General features: G+C 39.4%; 4 protein-coding genes across 5 annotated transcripts; 2 read left to right on the top strand and 2 right to left on the bottom strand.

The window, feature by feature from the left end:
• The first annotated feature begins 5,681 nt into the window (after nt 1–5,681).
• LOC145889130 (RNA 2',3'-cyclic phosphatase ANGEL2-like) lies at nt 5,682–8,859 on the top strand. Its single transcript, XM_082980012.1, has 9 exons — nt 5,682–6,357; nt 6,426–6,543; nt 6,620–6,730; nt 7,114–7,304; nt 7,476–7,612; nt 7,684–7,857; nt 7,930–8,046; nt 8,113–8,265; nt 8,329–8,859. The coding sequence occupies exons 1-9, from the start codon at nt 5,723–5,725 to the stop codon at nt 8,481–8,483; spliced, it is 1,791 nt and encodes a 596-aa protein (XP_082836138.1). The 5' UTR covers nt 5,682–5,722; the 3' UTR covers nt 8,484–8,859.
• Nucleotides 8,860–9,422: 563 nt separating this feature from the next.
• LOC145889608 (uncharacterized) lies at nt 9,423–11,578 on the top strand. Its single transcript, XM_082980589.1, has 6 exons — nt 9,423–9,661; nt 9,969–10,110; nt 10,186–10,307; nt 10,389–10,545; nt 10,778–10,929; nt 10,996–11,578. Exons 1-6 carry the CDS (start codon nt 9,440–9,442, stop codon nt 11,077–11,079), a joined length of 879 nt encoding a protein of 292 aa, XP_082836715.1. The 5' UTR covers nt 9,423–9,439; the 3' UTR covers nt 11,080–11,578.
• Nucleotides 11,579–12,257: 679 nt separating this feature from the next.
• LOC145889414 (calcium-binding protein 7-like) lies at nt 12,258–14,299 on the bottom strand. Of its 2 annotated transcripts, none has more exons than XM_082980364.1 (3): nt 14,189–14,299; nt 13,603–13,800; nt 12,258–13,356 (listed from the first exon to the last, which is right to left on the bottom strand). In XM_082980364.1, the coding sequence occupies exons 1-3, from the start codon at nt 14,214–14,216 to the stop codon at nt 13,073–13,075; spliced, it is 510 nt and encodes a 169-aa protein (XP_082836490.1). In that variant the 5' UTR covers nt 14,217–14,299; the 3' UTR covers nt 12,258–13,072. The 2 variants fall into 2 exon arrangements, with proteins under 2 accessions (XP_082836490.1, XP_082836491.1); XM_082980365.1 differs by lacking the exon at nt 14,189–14,299 and adding an exon at nt 13,941–14,137.
• A 1,626-nt stretch (nt 14,300–15,925) lies between these two features.
• LOC145889373 (ankyrin repeat and SAM domain-containing protein 4B-like) lies at nt 15,926–21,606 on the bottom strand. The gene is made up of 10 exons (XM_082980320.1): nt 21,485–21,606; nt 21,214–21,320; nt 20,664–20,889; nt 20,284–20,387; nt 19,562–19,652; nt 19,376–19,447; nt 18,765–18,901; nt 18,451–18,548; nt 17,896–18,047; nt 15,926–17,037 (listed from the first exon to the last, which is right to left on the bottom strand). Exons 1-10 carry the CDS (start codon nt 21,539–21,541, stop codon nt 16,879–16,881), a joined length of 1,203 nt encoding a protein of 400 aa, XP_082836446.1. The 5' UTR covers nt 21,542–21,606; the 3' UTR covers nt 15,926–16,878.

Below are 21,606 nucleotides of genomic sequence, written 5' to 3'. Positions count from 1 at the left end.
CGACTTAGAGCGGAGAACCCAAGAAAAAGAGACCGCCGCATGCTCTAGTGGTGGGACACCAAAATTGAATGCAAATGCGATGGAAAACACGCGAACGACCCCGCGAGGGTTTTCGGTGTCTGAAGCCACTTCCAACAAACAGACCAAGGGTTAAAGGCTACCTACGTGGTGTAACAAAAATTTCAACACTCGGTACGCCTGACTGGTGATATATAAACGTGTCAGATCGCAACAGTAAATTAAGAAACAGGGAACTACCCTGATTAGAACCACCCGCGCATTTAAAAGTTAAATAAAGTTTAAGGAACTGCAAAGGGTACTGCACCACTTCATATATATGGTACCTGAATTAAACTCAGGAGAAACTGCATATATGGGGCGAAGTTTGTCATCATGTCGATACAATGAAATCGGTTGCGGGGAAGCACCGGTCGGGCTGAAGTTCAAGATTTCGAAATGCGCCGCGCGTGGGCAACGTAGACTATAGTGCAGTGTTTCCCATTCCAGGTGGTACGCGAGCGCCTTTCCGTAATTAGCGGATTTAGTTCGAATTTGAAAAATCGTGAGTGATCTCAAATGTTTGTTATTTCATCCCCTATAGGTTACTTTGTAACACTCAACTAGGTGGTAGGCGTCGAAATTGTTTTACCTCCAAGTGGTACGCAGCCACAAAAATGTTGGGAATCACTGTTATAGTATATCAGTGATTCCCTAAGTGCATTCCGCGAACCCCATGGTATCCCATAATATAAAGCAATCTAAAGTCATGAGCGAAAACCTTTAATCAAGTCCGTAAATCAAGGGTTAAGCGTTTGTTAAAACGCATGAGAACAAAGTCAGTAAAAATATCGCCAATGTTTTGGGTTTACTTGAAGTTTCCGGTGTATTTGGGGTTCCTTGCCAACTTAAATACCCTTGTGGGAAACACTGCGAGGGGGGAACCGAAAATGCGACCCAAGAAACCATTTTTCCATCATCGGGGGAAAATCATTTTTTAAAGGCGGAAGCAGTCGAGTGAAGCACGTTCACCTTGCAAACAAAATTGCTTCGATTCGATTACACCAGCATCAATTGACATGTCTTTTTTTATGAAAAGAACCATTTGAAACGATAGGTACGTGGGCCCCGAAGCTGCTTGTTTGACGAGAAAGCAACTGCTTTGCCAAATGAATTTTGGTTCTAGACCAAATACATCGCTGGAACTGTCATGTTTCCATAGAAGACAAAATGTTGGCAAATTCCAGTTGTGATTGTTACACTGTTGTCTCATTGTCTTTCTGGGTTTTTTTTTGCTTGATGACATCCCGATCAGTAGGGGGTAATTAACCCTCAAACGAACTATATTTGGCATAAAACATTTTTCGTGGTCTATAATGCTTTGAAACTTCTGGGAATCAGAGACAATTCCTAGCATCGCTGTCCAGAAATAGTAGCGGGAACCGTGAGGATGGCGATGGCAACGATTTGAATTAGCATTCTATCATCTCATCACATTGGCTTGTGGCTGCGGTGATTACTGGCGGAAACAGGCACTCAGATTGACTTGATTACAGACCTGTTGGTATGTTCCTAGTTGTTCGCCACCTGTGGCATTGAAATTAGTTGAAAGGCGCGGCGATGGGAACGACAGCTTGTAATAAATCCTGCTGTGGAAGATGTTTTTTTGTAAACGTCAGAATTAAATCCACATCTTATATTTAACGTCACGTTTTGTAGCAGATTCGGCTTCCTACGTATATATCTGTGCCAGTGAGCGTGTTAATTATTTTTGCCATGATTTAATACAAGTCACATTCGACTTCGTGTCAAAATTCTCTCGCCTTAAACCACAATAAAAGCGAAAGCCGAATTGGTTGCACAGCGGTAAACTCTTCCACGTAAAGTGTTTTTGGACTGTTTTGTGGTTCCTTTGCACAAAGTTGTTCAGTCATCAATCGTTACAACAACTCAAACCGAAAAATCACCAAACTCAGTAAAGGGTATTATATGCAATATTTACGAAATTACAGCCAAACTCATCGTGTTGCATCGAAATCCTTGCCACCGAAGTTCAAACGAATACAAGCCGGTTTTGCCGCACGGTCGTGCAACTGAATGCTGGGATCGCTAGCGGTGTTTATCTGTGGCGGCACGTTGGGAAGTGCATGCAAATCGCCGTTCCCGTCCGGCGACCAATAGTATTTAAATCATCAGTGAGATTCACCGGCTGATTGCCCGACTCTGCAACTTTTGTAAACCGCCGTCTTGCTTGGATCGCAAAGTAAAAACAGTATTGAGTGTGGGCCGAGCGAGCATGAGTTGCTGGATCTTGAATGCAAAACTTTTGGTCTTTTCGGCGGTCGATCGCGCCAAACATGTGGACAGTGTTGCGTAATAGTTTTATCAACAAATCTTTATCTAAATTGTTTGTTTATATCAAAACCGCGGTATTCCGGAAGTTTCTACACTACCTCATGCTCCCTTTTATTCCGAACCCATGATTACCAACGCTTGTGGCTGACAAATTGTTGTCGGGAACCGGGTTCGCATTGCGTGGGCGCAGATAAGAGGATGGAAAAGCAATTGTCCATCCAGTCAAGCCCTTGTCACTCCCTTGTACAAAATAGGCCTTTGTGCCAAGACTATAATTTTGGGTGATAGATTACCGATGTTTGTGGGTGCGGCCATGTGTTTTAGACCATTTTTCCAATTTCCAGGTAAAGAGAATGTTGAATGCTTGGTTGCAATAATATTTGAAGCGAAAATTCGCACTTTTGCGACCCGCAAGGCCTCAAAGGGTTTTCAACTTCTGTAAACATTTCGTTCTGTCAACTCCGATCACCAGTTTTTATGTAATCACAGCGGCTTGTCTAAAGTCGTGCCAGTCTGGGTAATCCAATTACCTTTCTGTAACCCGGGATTATGGCTTATAGCACTTCATGCCTCGGACCGCATCGTGGGAGGACTTTTCTCTTGTGGCATTCTCGGTCGCAGCCGTTAGCTGTTAGCCGAACTGCAGTGGAGGTGCTTTTTTATTCGGGAGTAAGAAGAATGGGCGATTGAAGCAAACTACACAATGTTAATTGCCGCCCTGTCAAGTTTCGACTTTCGGAATTTGGGCCATGATTACGTGGTGGAAAATACTAACTGACAACTAATTGAATAGTTAAGTTTCGGACAATGTTGAAATGAAACCATAGCGTAATGCTTTATTTTTAGATGACATGTCAGATATTGGCAGATGGGAATGGGGTGTAACGCGCTTCCGGCTTCCGTAGAGCTTACGGATTATTCGGGTTTAAGTTACTTCGCAAAACTGAGTATGGGAGACGTTGGTTTTACGTTTTGTTTTACATTTGTAAGATTGACCTTCAACAAGCAAAAAGCAATGTGTTTCCAATGCTTTCGTTACATTAAAAGTCTCGCCAAGTTTTAAACCACATGGCGAAAGGTTATTCTTTCTCCATTGTATATACATCATCCTATTTGAGCATCCGAAATGCCTAAACAACGACTATGGAACAGCCATACATCAACAGCGTGACAACCCGTTGCGGCAACGAATTGAGGAAGAGCTGTTTCCCGTCGGGGTGATATTCAACACCGTTATTCCGCAACGCTCTCAATCAGGCCGACCGACACCACGGCGGTTCCTTTGGTAGCCTCGTGGAGTGTTTTTACCACTGGTCTGAAAAAATATTAATACACCTGACACATACCACACGTGTATGTAGGAAACTTATGGATAAAACCACTACAGAACACTGCAGTAATTAATTATAAATGAATGAGGTTAGTTATACCAAAATCATTCTTACTTATAACTTAGCGCATAACACTTAATATACACACGGCAATGGAAATCAATAAGGGTAAGCGCCCGCATGACCATTAGGTGCGCCAAAGGTCACGTGACAATTACACAATTTTGAATTGCCTGTGTTTTTCGACAAGTTCAGCATTTTGATAGATGTTGCCTCCCATAAGTTCTGGTTAACAACAAAGGGGCGATAACTGTTCTGAAACCAACGCCACTTCGATAAAAGAAGTAACTCGAAAACGTGTGGAAAAAACCGGCAAATTGTAAAATAATGGAAGACAACGGCGCTCGAAAAAAACAGTCCCTAATAATGACTGTTAATGACGCTACGTCAGATTAAAACAATCCTGAATGGTTCGGAGGAAGAATCGTAGGCTGGGAGAAATGAGCAGCAGATTGTTCCGATGTATCAATTATCAAGGATGTAAGTCCTGACCATTTCCCATTCAGTATGCCTTTTCTCTCTTGACCCCACAACGAGAGGCAAATTTTCAAAAATGCGACTCTATGTCATCATCTAGTGTCCGTTGTTTTAATAGCGTTTTAATGGTCGAACAACACGCGTATGTTCTTACAACAAAAGTTGGCACCTCTGTATTTTCCCATGTGATACTCGAGTAAGTCGACTGAAACGACACAACGCACATTATTACAGAATAGATGGCACAACATTAGATTATTGAGAGAATTCGTAGGTTTTACAATTCAATACAGCACCCACCACCTAGTGCGAAGTCTAGGCGTGCGTCCAGCACTAAACGATTAAAAAGTTAACTTTGGTTTTTATTTGAAGATTTTAATTTACCATTTGAGATTTAAGTACACGTAAAAAAGGTTTCTCGACCAGTGGAAAAGTTATAGGCTGTGTATTAGGTCGACGCTGTGATTCCGCTCCATGAAAGTTTTTTTTAAATATTTTAAGAAATTCGTGCTTGTCTCTGCAAATTATGAAAATCCAACGAGAAATAGCAAAAGCGTATATTTCAAGTTATGTCCACTGGTAAAAAGTTTCGACGAGCGGTTCCATGGTGTTAGTCCTATTCTAGGGAATGGTTAGGTTCATACTGCGCCACCCTTTTACCTCGTGATATGCCAAAGCAAAAAAGGAAAATCTTCAATATTCGGCCGAATCCGAAACGTACCAGAACGTTTATTGACGTCACAATTTTTTTTGAAACTTTTTTTCCACCACATGTAAGGGTGTTCGGATTCGGTCCGACACATTCCTACTTTTAATCTAAACCTTGTGTTGTTTAAAATAGGCAAAGGAGCACTTTTCCATAAAATGTATGAATAGTAGATGAATCGTTCCGTAAAAAAAGGAACTCTTGAAAAATCACACCGATTGAAAATCTACACTGAGAACCACTGATCTCTATGTTAAAATTGATAAATCAATGGCGAGTTCTGAATGAGAACTCAACTGACGTATGTTTTGTTTTGTTTTACGCATAACCGATTGGTTTTATCCAGGAAAACCGTGATAGGTGTACTGGCGTATCGCATCAATCACAAACATCATTGAAGTGTCATTCAGAGGTCGGTCCCTGCAGTAAGTCTGAGTGAGATGGGATTTATTTGGAAATTAAGTCTGACACGCACAGCTTTAGCTTAACCATGATGTATAGGTTTGTGTTTAAGAGAAACTACAAAATCAGTCGTTGTTACTTAATCTTATAAAGACAGACTGGAATCGTCTTGGTAGTATTACAGTATTAGGTGATGCATAGGAAGTTTTATTGGTGAAGTATGAGAAGATGTATGAAAAAATGTAGAAAAAATTTAGTGTAGGCTATGAATCTGTGGATATGTGCCTTATGTAAAATACCTCTTGTTATGGTCTTGTTAATAGTAAATAATTTCAATTACTGTGTCCATCAGGATGTAGATCTGTTAGCAAAAACTTACAACCTAGAATAATAAATGTTTGCCAGCCCCCGAGGCTTGTTAATTATGGCATCTCCAAATGGGCATAAGATCATGAACAGCAACATTGTTAAAGCTGCCCATCGCCAGGTCTTTTCCAACCATCCTGGTTCAAGTATTGGAGACAAACCTGGAGTATCCGGAATCCCGCACTCAACTCCGACATCGCAAAGTTACACTGGTCAAAATTTTTCATCAACGTTCCATCACCCAACTCAACCCAGTTATAGAGACTATTATCACCGACCGCCTGGTGGTTTTAATAGAAGGCAACCTAGTCATACAGACAACTTCCAAAGTTATTGTAATCCAAGATGGATCCATTCCAGTAGTTTTCATCAACAGCGGTGGTCGTATGGTGGACAATACTCCATGCATAATGCGGGCAAAAAACACGACGACAAAAATAAGATAAAACGAAAGTATTCCACTTCACCTTCAGAAGAAGCAAGTGAAGCTGCTTACAAGGCGATTGACAGGGCAGCAAACTGGTTTCATGATGATACTTTTAGCAATGACAAGCACTTCTATTCAACAAAACCAAGTCCACAACTAAAGTTTTACAAGAACAATCACAACGTTGAATATTGTGAAGCAAATCAAAGAGACAGCGGTGTTGTTGAATCAAAATTGTAAGTATCTGTTGAAAGAAACTTGGTTGAAGTGTTTGTTGTAAATGTATTTTCCATGATATGTTTAGTGAATGCCTGGATCGTCACTGGGTATCAACAAATCCAGATAAAGTAGAGAAAAGGGGAATTGTTCCAAGAAGTGAGGATGACAACTTTTCGGTTGTTAGTTACAACATACTGTCTCAGGTACATTGACGACAAAAGGAAAAAGATCAGTAATTATTAGCAGCTTATTGCAAAAATCTGTTCTATTGTTTATCAGAAGCTTCTTGTCCAAAATGAGTACCTGTACAATGACAGTGCACCAGAAGTGTTGGAATGGCCTTTTAGGTGGAACAACCTGCAACAGGAGCTTGGGAATTTAAATGCAGATGTGAGTATAACCCTACTGTATTTTTCAAAAATAGGTATAATGTCATTACTAAGTTCCACCTTGTGGGCAGAATATGCTAAACAATACCAGAATAACAAAACTTGCTATGTGGAAAAAATCATTGAAACATTGTTTCAAACATTTAATCACAATTTTATTACTATCCAAGTGAAGCAGTGCAGTGTTCAAATGTAGAAAGGAACCAAAACACATATATTGAAACGAAAGATAATCTGTGTAAATTAAAGTGTAGATGTGCATTATTGGATAACTTCAATCATGTTCCGAATTTCTAAAATATAACACTGAGGCTATTTGCTTAAGTAAGGTACGTAACATATTGATTATGGCCACACTTTAGAAAAAATCAATTGTGGTAATAGGTTTTGTGCTTGCAAGAAGTGGAAAATTTTCACTATGAAAAGTATATCAAACCATGGCTAATAGCAAAGGGGTACCACTTCTGCTACAAGAAAAGGAGTGGGCATGATCCCCTAAAACCTGATGGGGTATTGACAGCATATAAATCAAGCAAGTTTAAAATCATCATGTCATCTCCTGTGGAGTATTTCAGGTATTTAAAGATCTGTTAACCAAGACCTATTTATCAAATGTTATGTAGTTATGCTATTGATTCACTACACAATTAACAAACGTTTTAATGCTATGTGTTGATCATGAAAGGTTTTGAACACTATCATGTTGGTCAATAACAGTATTATGCAACCAAGCTTGTTTGTTCCAGAAAAAATGATCCCTTGACACGAGCTAATAATGTTGGGCTGGTGGTAATGTTAAAAATGTTGACCATCCGTGGAAAATACAAGAACTGTGGAAATATATGCATAGGAAACACTCACCTCCTTTACAATCCCAAACGCGGTATGTTAATCTGTCTTTTACTTACCACTGTGTAAGCAAAGTATATAATATCATTATTTTTTTAATCAAAGGGGATATTAAGCTGGTGCAGTTGGCAACATTTTTTGCTGAAATCAATGATATCATGCAACGCCATAAAGCTAAACTCAAAGTTGCCCCTTCTCTGGTTTTGTGTGGAGATTTTAATAGTACGCCCGATTCACCACTGTATGAATTCGTCACTACAGGGAGTTTGGATTATGAAGGTATGTTTCCTCTTGGTCTAAAAATGTTGGTTTGCGCATTGGTTATTAAGTATTATTATTATGTGGCGAAAGGGATGGAAGCAAAGGAAGTGTCCGGGCAGCGATCACATGGTGGAAAACAGACAATGTTGCAACCAAATCTTTTGCCAGAACGTTTGCAGATTGACAACACCTGCTCTTATTCAAATTGTAAGTTTGCAATTTTCGTAGTTTCGTAGTAGGTGGTGGTAATTTATATCTGTGTACGACACTTAGATGCCATGGAGCAGGACTACACTGTTATTAAACATAGTCTTGGAAGACTTCAATCAAGCCAAGAAAACAAGCCAGATAGTGCAACCACCATCCAAAACAAGGGTATCACAGTGGACTATATTTTTCACTCTGGTTGCCCAGAAGCTAATGCAAGTCACTCCACTCAACGTGATGACAACAGTCGTTCACACAAAGTTAGTTCCTTGCTCAGTAAAGACAGTTGTCTTTCGGTTAAGTTGAAACTAACTGGTCATTTGTCAGCTGTCACTGGTGAGGACATAAGTCGTGCCAACAGCCTTCCAAATTCAAAACACTCCTCTGACCATTTGCCAGTTGTAGCCCAATTTCAAGTCCTTTTGCCAAGTGACTAGTTCACTGTTTTACTGCTGCTCTTTATTGGTGTTCGGTGCGTTTTGTTTGAATAATTTACACGTTTTTGCCTCATAACTGAGCTATGACCCTTTCTTTATGTTGTGGTTTCTTCTTGTGCGTGTGGATCCTTAAATTATTTTTATGTTTATTTATTTGGCGTCCTTTAAATGTATTTTGTTCTATACTCGTCCAGGTTGTTTAAACGCCGTAGTTTTTATTCATACATTTACGCACTGTGAACTAACACAACACATTAGTTCCGCAGTGAAAACAATGATTTTTCCGATTAATATCGTTAACATTCGCGTTTTAGGAAAACTCATCGTTGTGTTTATCAAAGCCTGGCTGGAGTTTTTAAACAATAAAATTTGTATGCTTCAAAGCCTCTTCAGTATTTGTCCTGTTAGATATGTGAACACCTTTTTAAGTTTAAATATATGCTTGTTGATGTTTGGCGAAAATAATGGTTCTCTGGTAAGCTTATTACCATAGGCCTGCACACTATTTCCCAACCTCCTGGTTTCGAAGCCCCCGTTTCTGCTTCAAATGCTGGCGTTACGTCTCTCAATTTTGCTCACGCAAATTGTGATGCCCATTTTAGGTGAATACGCCTGTCAAGCGTTTCCTAGGACCGGACCTGACTTCAAAAAGCAAATCGAACAGGGATGATTTGTCGGGGGGAACCATGGTAATAATATAAGTGTTTCTGTGGAAAAGCAACCAATACATAAATGTATTACGTCATTAGGATTCGGATTACGCCGAATATTGACTGGTATTGCAACGAATTTAGAATAAAAACCAACTACTTTCATATGAAAAATTATGGAAAGCAATTACATTTAAATGTGCTTAATTTTGGATAGGGGATTTTACCGTGAATTCGGCTTGACCCACGTGACAACATCTATTTGGCAACAAGTGAATTCAAAGTTGCGAAAGGTGGTTTGATGCAATGGATCTTGAAAAAGCTAAAGTTGCCTTCATGGAATTGGCTAGAAGCATAAATCCTAACGACCTGCCAGGTTTCATACATTGGGTCAGGGAATCTGAAGAACTTGACATAAAAGGAGAGGACGAAGTAATTCTTGACAACATTGCCGAAGATTTAAGACAAATGGTTCCATTTGAAGCAGTTCTTCCTTCAGAAAACCTGTACACACCAGATAGTGGAAAAGTATGGTCTGTTAACTGATCTGTTGTGATTACTGTATAAATTAAATTTGTAATATATAAAGTTTGAATTTAAAAGTTCAACAGTAACTAAAGATTGCATTGCATCTTTTGCGTTGTTGCGATAGTAGTAATTTTGCATAAATTTATGTTTAATATTTCATGAGTTACACATTAGAATTGTATAAGCTATGTGTTTTTTGAAACACAATTCATCATTTTACCCAAGACATAAATCCACAGCATTTGGTTTCGATTTCACCTGTGTGGGCATCATCAGTTTCTAATTCATGATCAATTGTTTTTTGTAGAATGCAGATTGTGATGGGGAGGTAACACTTCATGTTGACTGCTTTCTGTTTGATGATGCTTACATTGATAATTTGGTTGAAGAAGAAAAATTTAGCAGAAACTATTGCTTGGAATGTCGGTCAAGAAACACCAAACCTTTAAGTACATACAACCTACTGAACTAACCTTTTATTATTTCAAGCAAATATTTATTTTGTTTGTGTTTCAATTTTCTAGTTTTCATCTCCCATTCTGCCTCAAGGCCAATGCTTGATTACATGTTTAAAAACTGCTTGCCAGATCTTAGCTCAAAAACAATTGTGGACATTGGATCTAGACTTGGCCCTATCTTGTATGCTGTAAGGATCTCACTCGTTAATACAGTATTGTTTTTATGGTTTTGTATATACCTTAAATTTGCATATTAACATTGGTTTTAGGCGTATTTGTACTCTTCTGCCACAAAGATCATTGGAATTGAGTTAAATGAGGATTTTTGTCAAATCCAAAAGCAGGTGATAACCAAATATGGAATGTCTGACAAAATATCAATTATCAATGATGACGTCATCAACTGCTCTCCGGTTCTGAACACTGGTAAACTTCTTGCATTATAGCTGTGGGTTATACGAACTGATTGTAGATTGTGATACACATTTTTTTTTGGGGGGGAGTGTTATCATAAGTGCAACACATTGAAGAATCATTGGTTGCTGTTATGTGTTTAAATGTGTTGGAATTGTCGGGATAAAAAAAATTTCATGTTCTTGCATGTCCCGTATTGTCTACTGACGAGACCTCACAAGTCACTGACGTATCTTATGTGTAGGGGACGTCATTGTGATGCATAATGTGTTCGAATTTTTCACGGAAGCTTCGAATCTTACGCGTATTTGGACGTATATCATTGAAACCCTCCGTCGCTCTGGGCAACTGCTAGTCACAAGCCCGAGCTTGGACGAATCTTTGCGACCTATTGGAGTAAGACTTTTAGAATATTGGTGTAGTTACAGTCGCTTTGATTATATTGTGATACTCGACTTTTAGATGGAGCACCTCATAGCCGGGTGGGTGAAAGAGGTTGATGTTGCTGACAATGAAGAACAGGTGCATGTATACGTTGTCACGTAACGACGTTAACAAATTCTCGTCAGCCTTCCGAGGCTTGCGAAACAACAATGGACTCGAAAAGATGCATCGACGCAAAACACGGAAAATGAATAGAGGAAACGAGTCTGTTATGATTCATGTTTGACAGATTCTTTTCCCGGTTGCAAAGCAGAACTTCTGCAGCTTTCTCTTTCAAAACGAGTGTTTTCGGTGTAAAATTACGGAAACCAATATCATTGCTTTGTGGCGTCGGGTGTTTCAAATCGTTACCAGCGCTGGTCTCATGTTAGCTATTTGTCTGGCGTAAAGTAATTGGGCAAATGTTAGAATTTTTATTTACAAGACCTCTAGTGTGTTGTTTAACGATGTGTATTGTTATTCATACTGCCCCCCGGCCGATGCTGTACCGACCAAATGACTACAGCAAGGTGTTGTTAGTGGCATTGGGGTTCCATTTATACCTAAAAGCTTGTTTTCTGTTGTGTCTATTGTAGACAGGAGTATACATGTTAGCGGAGTGTAGCGGTGTTTGTGCAATGTTTAACGGTGGTTTAATGTTGGCCGTTAAAGTGTGCTTCTTAACGCTAAGCAACATTGCAGCCGCTAAAAGCTTGTTTTCTGTTGTGTCTATTGTAGACAGGAGTATACATGTTAGCGGAGTGTAGCGGTGTTTGTGCAATGTTTAACGGTGGTTTAATGTTGGCCGTTAAAGTGTGCTTCTTAACGCTAAGCAACATTGCAGTTGCAGCAGCGGCATTTGAACGTGCTGATGAGTTGCGAGTGACCAATTTCACTGGTGTGTCCAAGTTTGAAGGGTTGGGTATGAACAAAACTGTTGAGGTTTTTCTCCCAGGAAACGAGAACAAAACAAAGCATTTCATTTTGGACAAGTTCGTAGCGGTAGAACGAAAAATATTCTTCAAACCGATTAAATCACGTTGGGAGTCATTACAAGTAGGATGTTTAGTTGTATTATCTTTAAGGATACGTATCACCAACCGATTTAAGAAAGTGGTGAAATTAGAAGACGGCATGCAATTATTTTTTTGCTAAAACGCTGTAATAGTTTATTTAGATAATATAGTGCCTCCCGCACCAATAACTTTTCCATTATGCGGTGGCAAGAAAAACTAGGCTCAGATAGAAAGGACGAAAAAATACACGGCTACTTCTTATTTACAGGAGAAAAGCATTCACAAAATCGCAAACGGAAATTTCAAAGAGATCGTCGAAACTCTGCCACTAGGTGGCAACAGAGCATCGAACATCCGGCTTCAGAAACGTGACGCACCGGTTGAGCAACCAGCAGCTGGAAAAATCGTTGAACAAAAATTTCAAACTAAAATCCCTGACAAAGACATGAATAACGCTTTGGGGATGCTATGCATTGTTTCCTTTATGGTAGCATTCGCGTGTTTAATGCGCAGAATGATCTGGAAGTCGATGACCCGGTTAGGTACTAAGCACCTCGGCCGGATAAACGCAGTTTCGTTCGCACATGATATACGCTGCGGGAGGATGTTCGATTTGCAATGAGCTTTGCGGACTTTCTGTTTTTCAGAAACACGAAGCCATCTTCGTTCGTATGAAAATTTCGATAGCATTTAATTTTTTGGAGAGCGTGTATCCGGCTATTCACACTGCGTCATAACCACAACGTTCAACGAGGGTAAAAGTACCGTGGAGCCTAAAAGTATGCTTCAATTCATTCGCCAACTTACAGGATATTGTTTACCATCAGAAACTCCTACTAAGCTTATTTGTCTTTTTTTGTTTGAACTATAGATTTTGGCCTTATGCCTCACATGTTGTTACTATTTATATGTCATATGATAACAATCGGTCTCAGTGGAAAACAAAAAAAAATGTAACAGACATATATGTACAAAGTATCTCTGTCATGCAATACAAAGGATGTGTTTCAGTGCATAGACGTTTCATTTGTCAGCAGTTGTCTCTTCATTATACAATATCAGGATAAGTAATCTTGTTACTGGTAAAAGGGGCAAAAAGTTCATGGTCGATTGTGGGGATTGTAACCTGGACGGGGATGCACCGTTGGAGAGCCGCCGGGCCGAGATCTTGGTGGGACCACAGGACCTGGGGGTGGCACTGGAAGGGGTCGATTGGGTGGTGCCGTTTTTCCACTCGGATTGTGATTGTAGGGCTGCTGGTGTTGATGTTGCGCTGGGCTCGGACGGGCCTGGCGGTTCCAAAATTGTCCAGGGTCGGTTCCGTAAAACTGTAGCTGATACAGTCTCCCCAGAAAGGACATAAACTCAGCAAAGTTCATTTCGCCTGAAAAAAACATAACATTCTCTGTTGATTGATGCAGTTTGTTTGTTACGGACCATTGATGACATCCGTTTCAATTAACAAAATTATTTCAAAAAAAAAAAATATTGCAAAATATTTCCACCACGATTTAATTTTAAAATGATTTTATTGATGCTGTTTTTTTGGTTGTTACGTCACAATTCGGTGACTCACTGTCCAACATATCAATAGTATGCTTTAAATAGCAGTAAAAATCCAATAAAGTACCATCCCCGTCGGTGTCCAACTGATCGATTATGTCGTCAATTTGATGTGATGAAAGTTTTGCGCCGCATTCTCGAAGCAAACGACGAAGCTCTCTGCGTTCCAGTGTTCCGCCGCCGTCCTTATCGAAGCGTTGGAACACCTGTAGTATCATAGAAGCGGCGTATTCCAAGCTGTTTTCCGTTCCAGAATTTTGATTGCCTGCAAATTCATGAGGTTAAGTCTTGCGGGTTTCTAGTTAAACGAAATGCTGTGTTTTGTGAGTTTGGCATTGTAAAATCATACGCACCACTGTAGTGAAATCTTGATTCAAAAGTTAGCAACGAAACACTTCGGTTTACCTTTAAAACCATTCGAACTTGCGGTTTATTTGTTTAGGATTTAAAAAGACATTATGCAACAATGGCTGTGTACAAAACATTCATTTCAGCTACTCTAATTTTCGACGTAGCCTATATAAATAATTAGCACTTTGCCGAGAGTGCATAAGCTTGTTTGCCATTTTTATGCATCATCTATTCTCCTAACACACAGCAAGTGGGGAGCTCCCCACCGGACTCCAGGTAACAAACTTTATAAGCCTTCTTACCCGCTGGAGTTAATCCGGCAAAGGACATCTCGATATACTTGAAGCAGTTACTTCCTTAAAGTAAACCAGACACAGCACCGACTAATAGACTGTACGCTCTGGATCTCCAGCCGCTGTGTAAGTATCGGACGTGACGTAGGCAATGTTTTCACTGTAGCCCTGCAATGTTTACGCATCAATGCTGAAGCAATTAACACATAGGTGCAAGTGTTTTAATCGTGGTGATCACGATCGTGGAGAACCCTACCAGGCCATTGGGATGTTGCAAAGGACTGAAAATGTTCATGACTTCTCAGCATGTCAATTTCACTGCAGTTGTTTTTTCTGTATATTCGTAATACGGAAGTATGTGCGTGCTACATTCCACCACCCAATTTCTCTAAAATGTAAATTTGTGTGGATATTGAAAATACTCATACTGTACGTGCTTCAAACATGTGCTGGCTATGTGTAGCCAATTACAAATAAAACAAAAAATTATGCTTGCTGAACAGATGTGCTAATAAAACAAAATTGCAAGAGAATGAACGTCCTTAGTTCGATGTAGGTGTAGAGTGGCTATGATTTGCATAACATGGTTAAGCGGTACAACTGCATTTCAATTAACTCTTGGCTTTACACGCTGCACATCGCACCATGTTGTTTGATGTTTTACTTTGTTGTGAGACGTGGGCGAACAATGCGAACTCATGTGCGTGGGATGATCTGTTGCACATTATGGCTATATACGCATGTGTGATAACGTCTCGTCTCTCCATCGATAGATTGTGTCTAACTTTTATTAGTATATTTGGCGAATATCCATTCTATACTTCACAATAGATGCCTACTCTTGATTTTCATAGAATCTGATTAGGATCGGAGAAATTTTCTTCATCAATATATTATGTATTGATTGTTCATCGACATTTACCAATGCACGCGTTGTTAAAACCGGTTATTATGCTGCTTGGATTTGGTGCGTTCATGGAACGTGGTCACAAACGAGATGGCACTGGTCGATTACTGATTTCATGTTGACTTAACGAAACATGTAGCCTAAATATTCGTCAGTTTTTTGACAAATTTACCGTAAAAACTAAAAGCTTTTACTTTTGTTCGCCCGATTAACACATTACAACTATACGCCAACTACCTCGCAAAACTTGAACCAAGTAACAATCATGAATTGCGAAAATATAGGGGAATTTCCTGGTGAAGTTGTGACTCCACGTTCAAATAGTTGCTTCGCCCGCAAACCGATCGTGTATTATGAAAAAAAATACTGTCGATCGCTGACAAATTGGCCAACCTCGAACTACAGAAACGCGGCAAAAAAAATATCCAGATGGTACCCTGCAGATCGACGTTGGCCGAAAGGTACCACAAAGTGGAGACTAGTGTGCCTGCTAGCACAGTGCCACTCAACAGCTGTACTGATGAGACCTTACAGGTTGAAACAGTGCGTGTACACACCCTGTCTGCAGCTTTGCAATAATATGGCTTTTTTTGCACAAATATCCAGATGTTTTCAAAACATCAATGTGGATCTTTTTATGCAACGGTTGCTTCTCAGTGGTCGGCTGTGTTGTGCACCCAGTCGGGTCAGTCATAGAATGTAAAGATGATATTACCTTGTTGCAGTGACTCACTCTGTTTATTTTCGTGCCCTTTGTTTAGTTGCATCTTTTGCACACTTTTGCTCTCGTGCGGCTAAAGAGAGTTGGTAACTGTGAAACGAATGTTTCTAAAACACAAACTTGTAGAAATATTAACACTGAAGACACACCCAAAATCAACGCAAAAAATAGGGAATTTTTGGTCACTTTTTTTCAAATACACATTTCAGTAAAAGCTGTTGTCTATTTAACTCCATTATTAAGAAAAAGCTCCAACAGACATATAGTACACGTCTTCTGTAGTGAACATATCAATTACGGGGCCACACAGAAATCACAATGCGCATATTATCGTATTATTCGGAAATAGCATAATTCACAGCAGTACCGCACCATAAGCAGCAACAATAACAATGATTTAAAACGACAGTGCAAGAATTAACACCGACTATGCAAAGATAAAAAATCACAGGCACTTGATTGTCCAACACTAAACATATGCCACAGTTTAAATTACAACACAGAACAGTTTTCTATATAAATTGCCATGACGGTACGCCATTCAATTTGGCACAAATTGTACAATTGTTTGCTACTTCCAAACAAAATCCAAGTACTACTTGGGGTACAGCAACTATGGAGTATTACAGAGCATCCGTATTTTGAGTTTGGTACATGCGCAGTTGCAAATCACGTGACAGTTTTGAAAGAGTTGATTGGCTATGTTGATATGGAAAAGAATGAACGCATGGAACGAGATATGAAGAGGCACGGTTACAGTATTGCAACACATTTATGTGAAGAACGATTGGTCAGCGCGTATCAGCTAAAATAAGCACTTGGAATAAGGCACCGCGTTAGGAAAAAAAAACAGCATGGCGGAAAACGAACAAAGAAATATGTACAACAATGCCAGCACGTACACAAAACGAGAAGGCTGCAACGAGCATCGAAACTTGCAACATATTGCGCTAATTCTGTACATCACTTAAGGTTATAATGAAACTAGAAAAGTATATTTTTGTTTTCTCCCTAAATAAAGCCGCTCCAGGGATTTGTCTACAACATAAGCAGCGTACAGAGCCATAATTTTTATAACACGGTGTCGGAGTCGGATATGCCCATCTCTTTTTCGTGCCTCATTTTCTCCAAAGCTTTTCTGATTTTCAGGCGATCTCCCATCATGAAACCCAATTCTTTGAGGTCGCCATCGGTGCATAACATAAGCGCCTCCATATCTATGCCGTTTTCCTGGGAAAAAAATTAACTGTACTTATTAAGGTGGCACATTCGGGAGTTTATGAGAAGAATTACAGCGGTATGGGCTAAGTTAATGTAAATGACTCTGGTTAATGACAAACGGGAAATCTGACAGCAACCGACTTAGGAATGAAACTTTACAAATCGTACAAAGTGCAGTATGCCAAAAACCGCATGGACAAAATTGACACCAGTGTTTAACCAAAACAGTTTTGTCGGCGAAACCCTACACGTTCTTGCTTGGAATGACATGGAAGACAATGTTGTATTAAACATTACCACGCGTATTATATACAGTTCAGAAATCGAGCATCAGGTCTATGTCATGGTCACGTAAACATGCCATAAAGAATGTCGCTTTTTCACAGTCGTTAACCGTTGCCTGCTGCACCTTTACAAATTTAAGCTTCTGTTAACGAGGCAGGATCGCACGCAGAATGGTTAATTTTTAAACTTCCGTTTTACGGTGTTGGTTTTCTGTACTAATGTGCATATATACTTGTCCTGGACACGGCATTGCGGTGACATTCCCACAAATACTTGTACACATAGTGTAAAGGGCCATTAATATGCACACGTTAAATTAACGTTCACACATAAAATGAATGTGCACAGTTTAGATAAGGAGCAATATCCGTACGAACTGCAATGGCTGCAAAAATATACCCCACATGCAAACAATACTTTGGTGTATCAATTAGAGAGCAGATTCCCCAAACAAGGTTTTTGTCCGCTTAATACGGCATTGATACCTTCTTCGACGGTTATTTATCAATTCCGTTTTAGGCGAACAAAACCTTATGAACGAGCACTTAGCTATCTGCCTCAATTGAGCTCTTTTAGCCTTACCTCGAAAACGGCTAAATAGGAGGGCAACAATCCAACTGAAGTTATGAACTCTCGCATCTCCCTTTGTGTCTCATCCTCCGGCTCATCATCTTCGGAAGAATCATCGTCGTCGTATTTACCGCTGTTGCCGTTGGTGGTTAACCCGCCCATGGCTACACACATATTCGGCGTTTATTGTAAGTAGTGATTGCGTATGTAAGTATTACGCTTGTTGTATATTAGATAGGGTTGCAAGGACACTTTAGATAAGGGATGACACACATTTTCGGCGTTTATTGTATTAGTGATTGCGTATGTAAGTATTAAGCTTGTTGTATATCAGTCAGGGTTGTTCGGTCAGTTTAGATAAGGGATGTAATAGAATTTTACTTTTCTTTGTATATCATAGACAGATAGACTAAACTTAAATTTATTATTGGGAGGTTACGGTTCCACAGCGAGGCAAAAGCTGCATAAAGGCCAATTATACTTTGACAATCATTAAACGTGTCCGTTGGCAAATAGAAACTTAACAGTAGCACAAGTACAAAAGCACATCACACCACATGTACATACCTGGTCTCGCCACAGAGTCAGGTACAACGGCATCGCCCTCGATATCTAAAGGCCGATTCGATTCCGGGAGTGCCGAATACATAAACGTTGACTTGAAACTAGGTTGCAAACGGTCAGCAATTATTTGGAGGATACCAGTAACCCAAAACACAATATTTCTAAAACTGCAACAATTACTACTAAAAAAAGTACAAACTTTTTATCAAACATTTTTTTTACAGTTGGAGAAGTTGTATGCAAATATGCATTTTACAAGGCAAAATTAAAGGCCACGAAAAGTTGTCATGGCCTTGTGCTTGTAAATGATGACATACTGTGTTGGCATCGTGCCGAAGCCAGTATTGCTTCTCTTGTTTGGTTCTTGTTGGAACATGTCTTGGACAGGCTTCCTGGCCTGAGGATCTTGGTTGTTTGCCATCGATTTCATTTCGTCTGTTGGTTTGTAAGTCACCTACACACAATGTATAGTGTTAGACGAAGTATATAACTGTTTAAATCGGTGCTTCCCACAGAGTTTAATGTTTCAGGGGGCATGTAAATGAAAAAACATATTAGTGTCACATCCATATTTTATTTAAAGAAATGCGGTAATGTTTCATGCAATGGCAGGATTGGCAGGATCGCCCCACTGCGCAGGTCCTTATGTTTACAGGCTTTGCAGCCTAGCAGGATCGACAAGTCTGGAAAAAGTGGATGATCCATCTATGCTGCAATGCCTGGGCTGCGAAGCCTGTACACCTAATTATTTAAGCTTATTTACAGCTTATTTTATGAAAGATGTCCAAAAACTACAAAAAATGTTGAAATCCACTGGTCTAAGCCTAAAATGTATGCAACCTAATGAAGAGAATCGACCTATGCATAACATCAATACATTTATGAAGTAGAAATGTTAGACGAAGGCAAGTGCACCAAAAACTCGCACCTGTGAAGTATATTCACTGTGAGTAGGTGTGTTGTCCACTTTTGGCACGCTTAGCTTCGGTCGTTTCTCTCGCTGCAATAAAAATATCAGATGACAATGTGGAAAGTTTTTTACTTTGCTCAATGCAAACAAGTGGGGTTGAGACAGGAATACAAATGTGTGAATGTATTGCATGGTGCGACTTACCACTGTGAGTCGTTTGGTGAGATTTTTTAAGGATAATGTTCCATGAGACTTGGCCTTAGGAACTGCTGGCTCTTCACCGGTTGACTGCTTCCTGTAAGTTTTTTTATCATAATTCAAAATACTTGTTCTAGTGACTAGAAAATACATAGGCTTGCAAAGGTGCAACTGTATAATTTAATACAATTCTACACTGCCCAACTATAAGGAACACAAACTACAGTTCATAGGAGATCCTCAAATACAGTTGACCAAATTCCACTACTGGGCACTTTGTAGCACAACTTTTGATAACCATAAAAACCACAGCCTAACATACCATCATGCCAGATGATTAACAGAAGCTTGCAGTGTCAAAATAGTTGTATATTTAATTGTGGATGTTTAACAAATCCAATGTATTGTGGTAGAACCATTAGGTTTTTATTGCTCTGCAATTTGATTTAATGACAAACACACCATGGATCACTCCCTTGTTTTGTGCATCATAAATCAGTGCCTATTATGCAACTGTTTTCCAAGTTTCAACATTTGGGAACCATGTGCATTGCCAATAATAGGGTTGCTAGCAGTAAACAATACCAAGATAATAAAATAGCCACACAGTAAACCCATCAGGTTTTGAACACTCATGTTATCGCTGTTAATAAGTAACATGATAATGTGAATGTGGACAAGGTGATGATTTACAAGCGCAATGCATCGATAATATGTCACATACATACCTCTCAGCTGCAAGTTTTTCTTGGAGCTTTTTTTGCTTCTGTTCGAATTTTTCGATTCTAGCAAGGGCCTCTCTTCTTGCATCATCTTGCTGCTTCTTTGCTTTCTGAAAAATAATTCTGAATAGAAAATGCCATACGAGTGTTGAAAGTTGATGACTGGATACTAAATGCCACAATTTTTGTCTTTTCATATAATTTTCTCACTGCTACAAGAAAACTGCTATTTTTAAATTGTTGGATTGCTTCAGAAGTAAGTGACACTGAAGAACAAAGTCTGGCATTAACAAAAAGTCATGTCACCAAAAAATTCAAAACAAAACATGACTAATAACTATACTATGTTAAACTTAAATTTCAATTACATCACAGTAATTGCGTACTTTTGGATCTTTCATCTGTCTTTCATTCACAGCATTGTCAAGGTATTTCATGCAGTCGGACTGCTTTAAAATTCCTGCCACATCGAGGGCAGTGTGGAAGTCATTGTCCATATGCCACACATTAACCCCAAATATAACAAGGAAAGACACAATGTAAAGGTTTCCCTTCCGAGCAGCAAGGTGTATGGCAGAGTTTCCCATGAAATCACACTTGTTTGGGTCGCCCCTGTGTTTGTGATGGTAACAATTAAACTTTATCATTTATATGTGCTAGGTTAAGCAAATAAACATGCTTGGGCACAACACTTCAATAACAAAAAAAGTACATTAGTTTTATGCCAGAAGATTAGTCTATGTCAAATTGTAACATGCCTGACAGCAATAAAAGTACAAAAAAGTATTGTTCTAATTCTAAAAGTTATTTAATTGTTTTGCACAACTCATCAATAAATTTGATGAAACATCAGTTTTGACGAGTTTATTTCAAAAGTGACTTCATACAATTACAAAAAGCATGCTTGTGTATATCAGAAAACTCAAGGGCACTTACCCACGAGAACAACACAACCTCAGGGCAGACAAGTTACCCATTTGAGCACACAACAAGGTTGGAGTCATTCCATCTCCGTCCACTTGATTTAACTCACGTTTCGTTGCCTGTGAAAAGAGCAGTTCAAGGAGGTCATTTATTTTATTATTGTCAAGTACATTAATGATGTCACAAAACACTGGTGGTATTTAATGGATTTAATTCAAACAGCCATTTGACTGTTCAAAAAACAACCATATTATTATCATTGGCACAGGTGATTGTCGCATACCTCTTTGAGAATGTCCAGTCTGCCATCTTGGGCTGCTCGGTGAAATCGGTCATCCATGGCACAAGCACATGTATAACCTACTCTTACACATGAAATCTAACAAAAACCAAACTCTGTAGACT

The sequence above is a fragment of the Ascidia mentula genome, chromosome 2 (assembly GCF_947561715.1).
Source record: "Ascidia mentula chromosome 2, kaAscMent1.1, whole genome shotgun sequence".
NCBI classification, from domain to species: domain Eukaryota; kingdom Metazoa; phylum Chordata; class Ascidiacea; order Phlebobranchia; family Ascidiidae; genus Ascidia; species Ascidia mentula.
This window is presented reverse-complemented; position numbering and strand designations above follow the sequence as displayed.

Excerpts from the sequence above, each read along its gene's own strand:
- LOC145889130 (XM_082980012.1), top strand. The coding sequence starts at position 5,723 with ATGTTTGCCAGCCCCCGAGGCTTGTTAATTATGGCATCTCCAAATGGG. Across the intron at positions 7,613-7,683 it reads CCTTTACAATCCCAAACGCG|GGGATATTAAGCTGGTGCAG; the intron begins GTATGTTAATCT and ends TTTTAATCAAAG. Across the intron at positions 7,858-7,929 it reads AGGGAGTTTGGATTATGAAG|GGATGGAAGCAAAGGAAGTG; the intron begins GTATGTTTCCTC and ends ATGTGGCGAAAG.
- LOC145889373 (XM_082980320.1), bottom strand. The coding sequence starts at position 21,541 with ATGGATGACCGATTTCACCGAGCAGCCCAAGATGGCAGACTGGACATT. Across the intron at positions 21,321-21,484 it reads GACTGGACATTCTCAAAGAG|GCAACGAAACGTGAGTTAAA; the intron begins GTATGCGACAAT and ends CTCTTTTCACAG. Across the intron at positions 19,448-19,561 it reads TCACCAAACGACTCACAGTG|CGAGAGAAACGACCGAAGCT; the intron begins GTAAGTCGCACC and ends TTTTTATTGCAG.
- LOC145889608 (XM_082980589.1), top strand. The coding sequence starts at position 9,440 with ATGGATCTTGAAAAAGCTAAAGTTGCCTTCATGGAATTGGCTAGAAGC. Across the intron at positions 9,662-9,968 it reads ACACACCAGATAGTGGAAAA|AATGCAGATTGTGATGGGGA; the intron begins GTATGGTCTGTT and ends TGTTTTTTGTAG. Across the intron at positions 10,546-10,777 it reads CTCTCCGGTTCTGAACACTG|GGGACGTCATTGTGATGCAT; the intron begins GTAAACTTCTTG and ends TCTTATGTGTAG.
- LOC145889414 (XM_082980364.1), bottom strand. The coding sequence starts at position 14,216 with ATGTCCTTTGCCGGATTAACTCCAGCGG. Across the intron at positions 13,801-14,188 it reads TGCCGGATTAACTCCAGCGG|GCAATCAAAATTCTGGAACG; the intron begins GTAAGAAGGCTT and ends ATGAATTTGCAG. Across the intron at positions 13,357-13,602 it reads GTTGGACACCGACGGGGATG|GCGAAATGAACTTTGCTGAG; the intron begins GTACTTTATTGG and ends TGTTTTTTTCAG.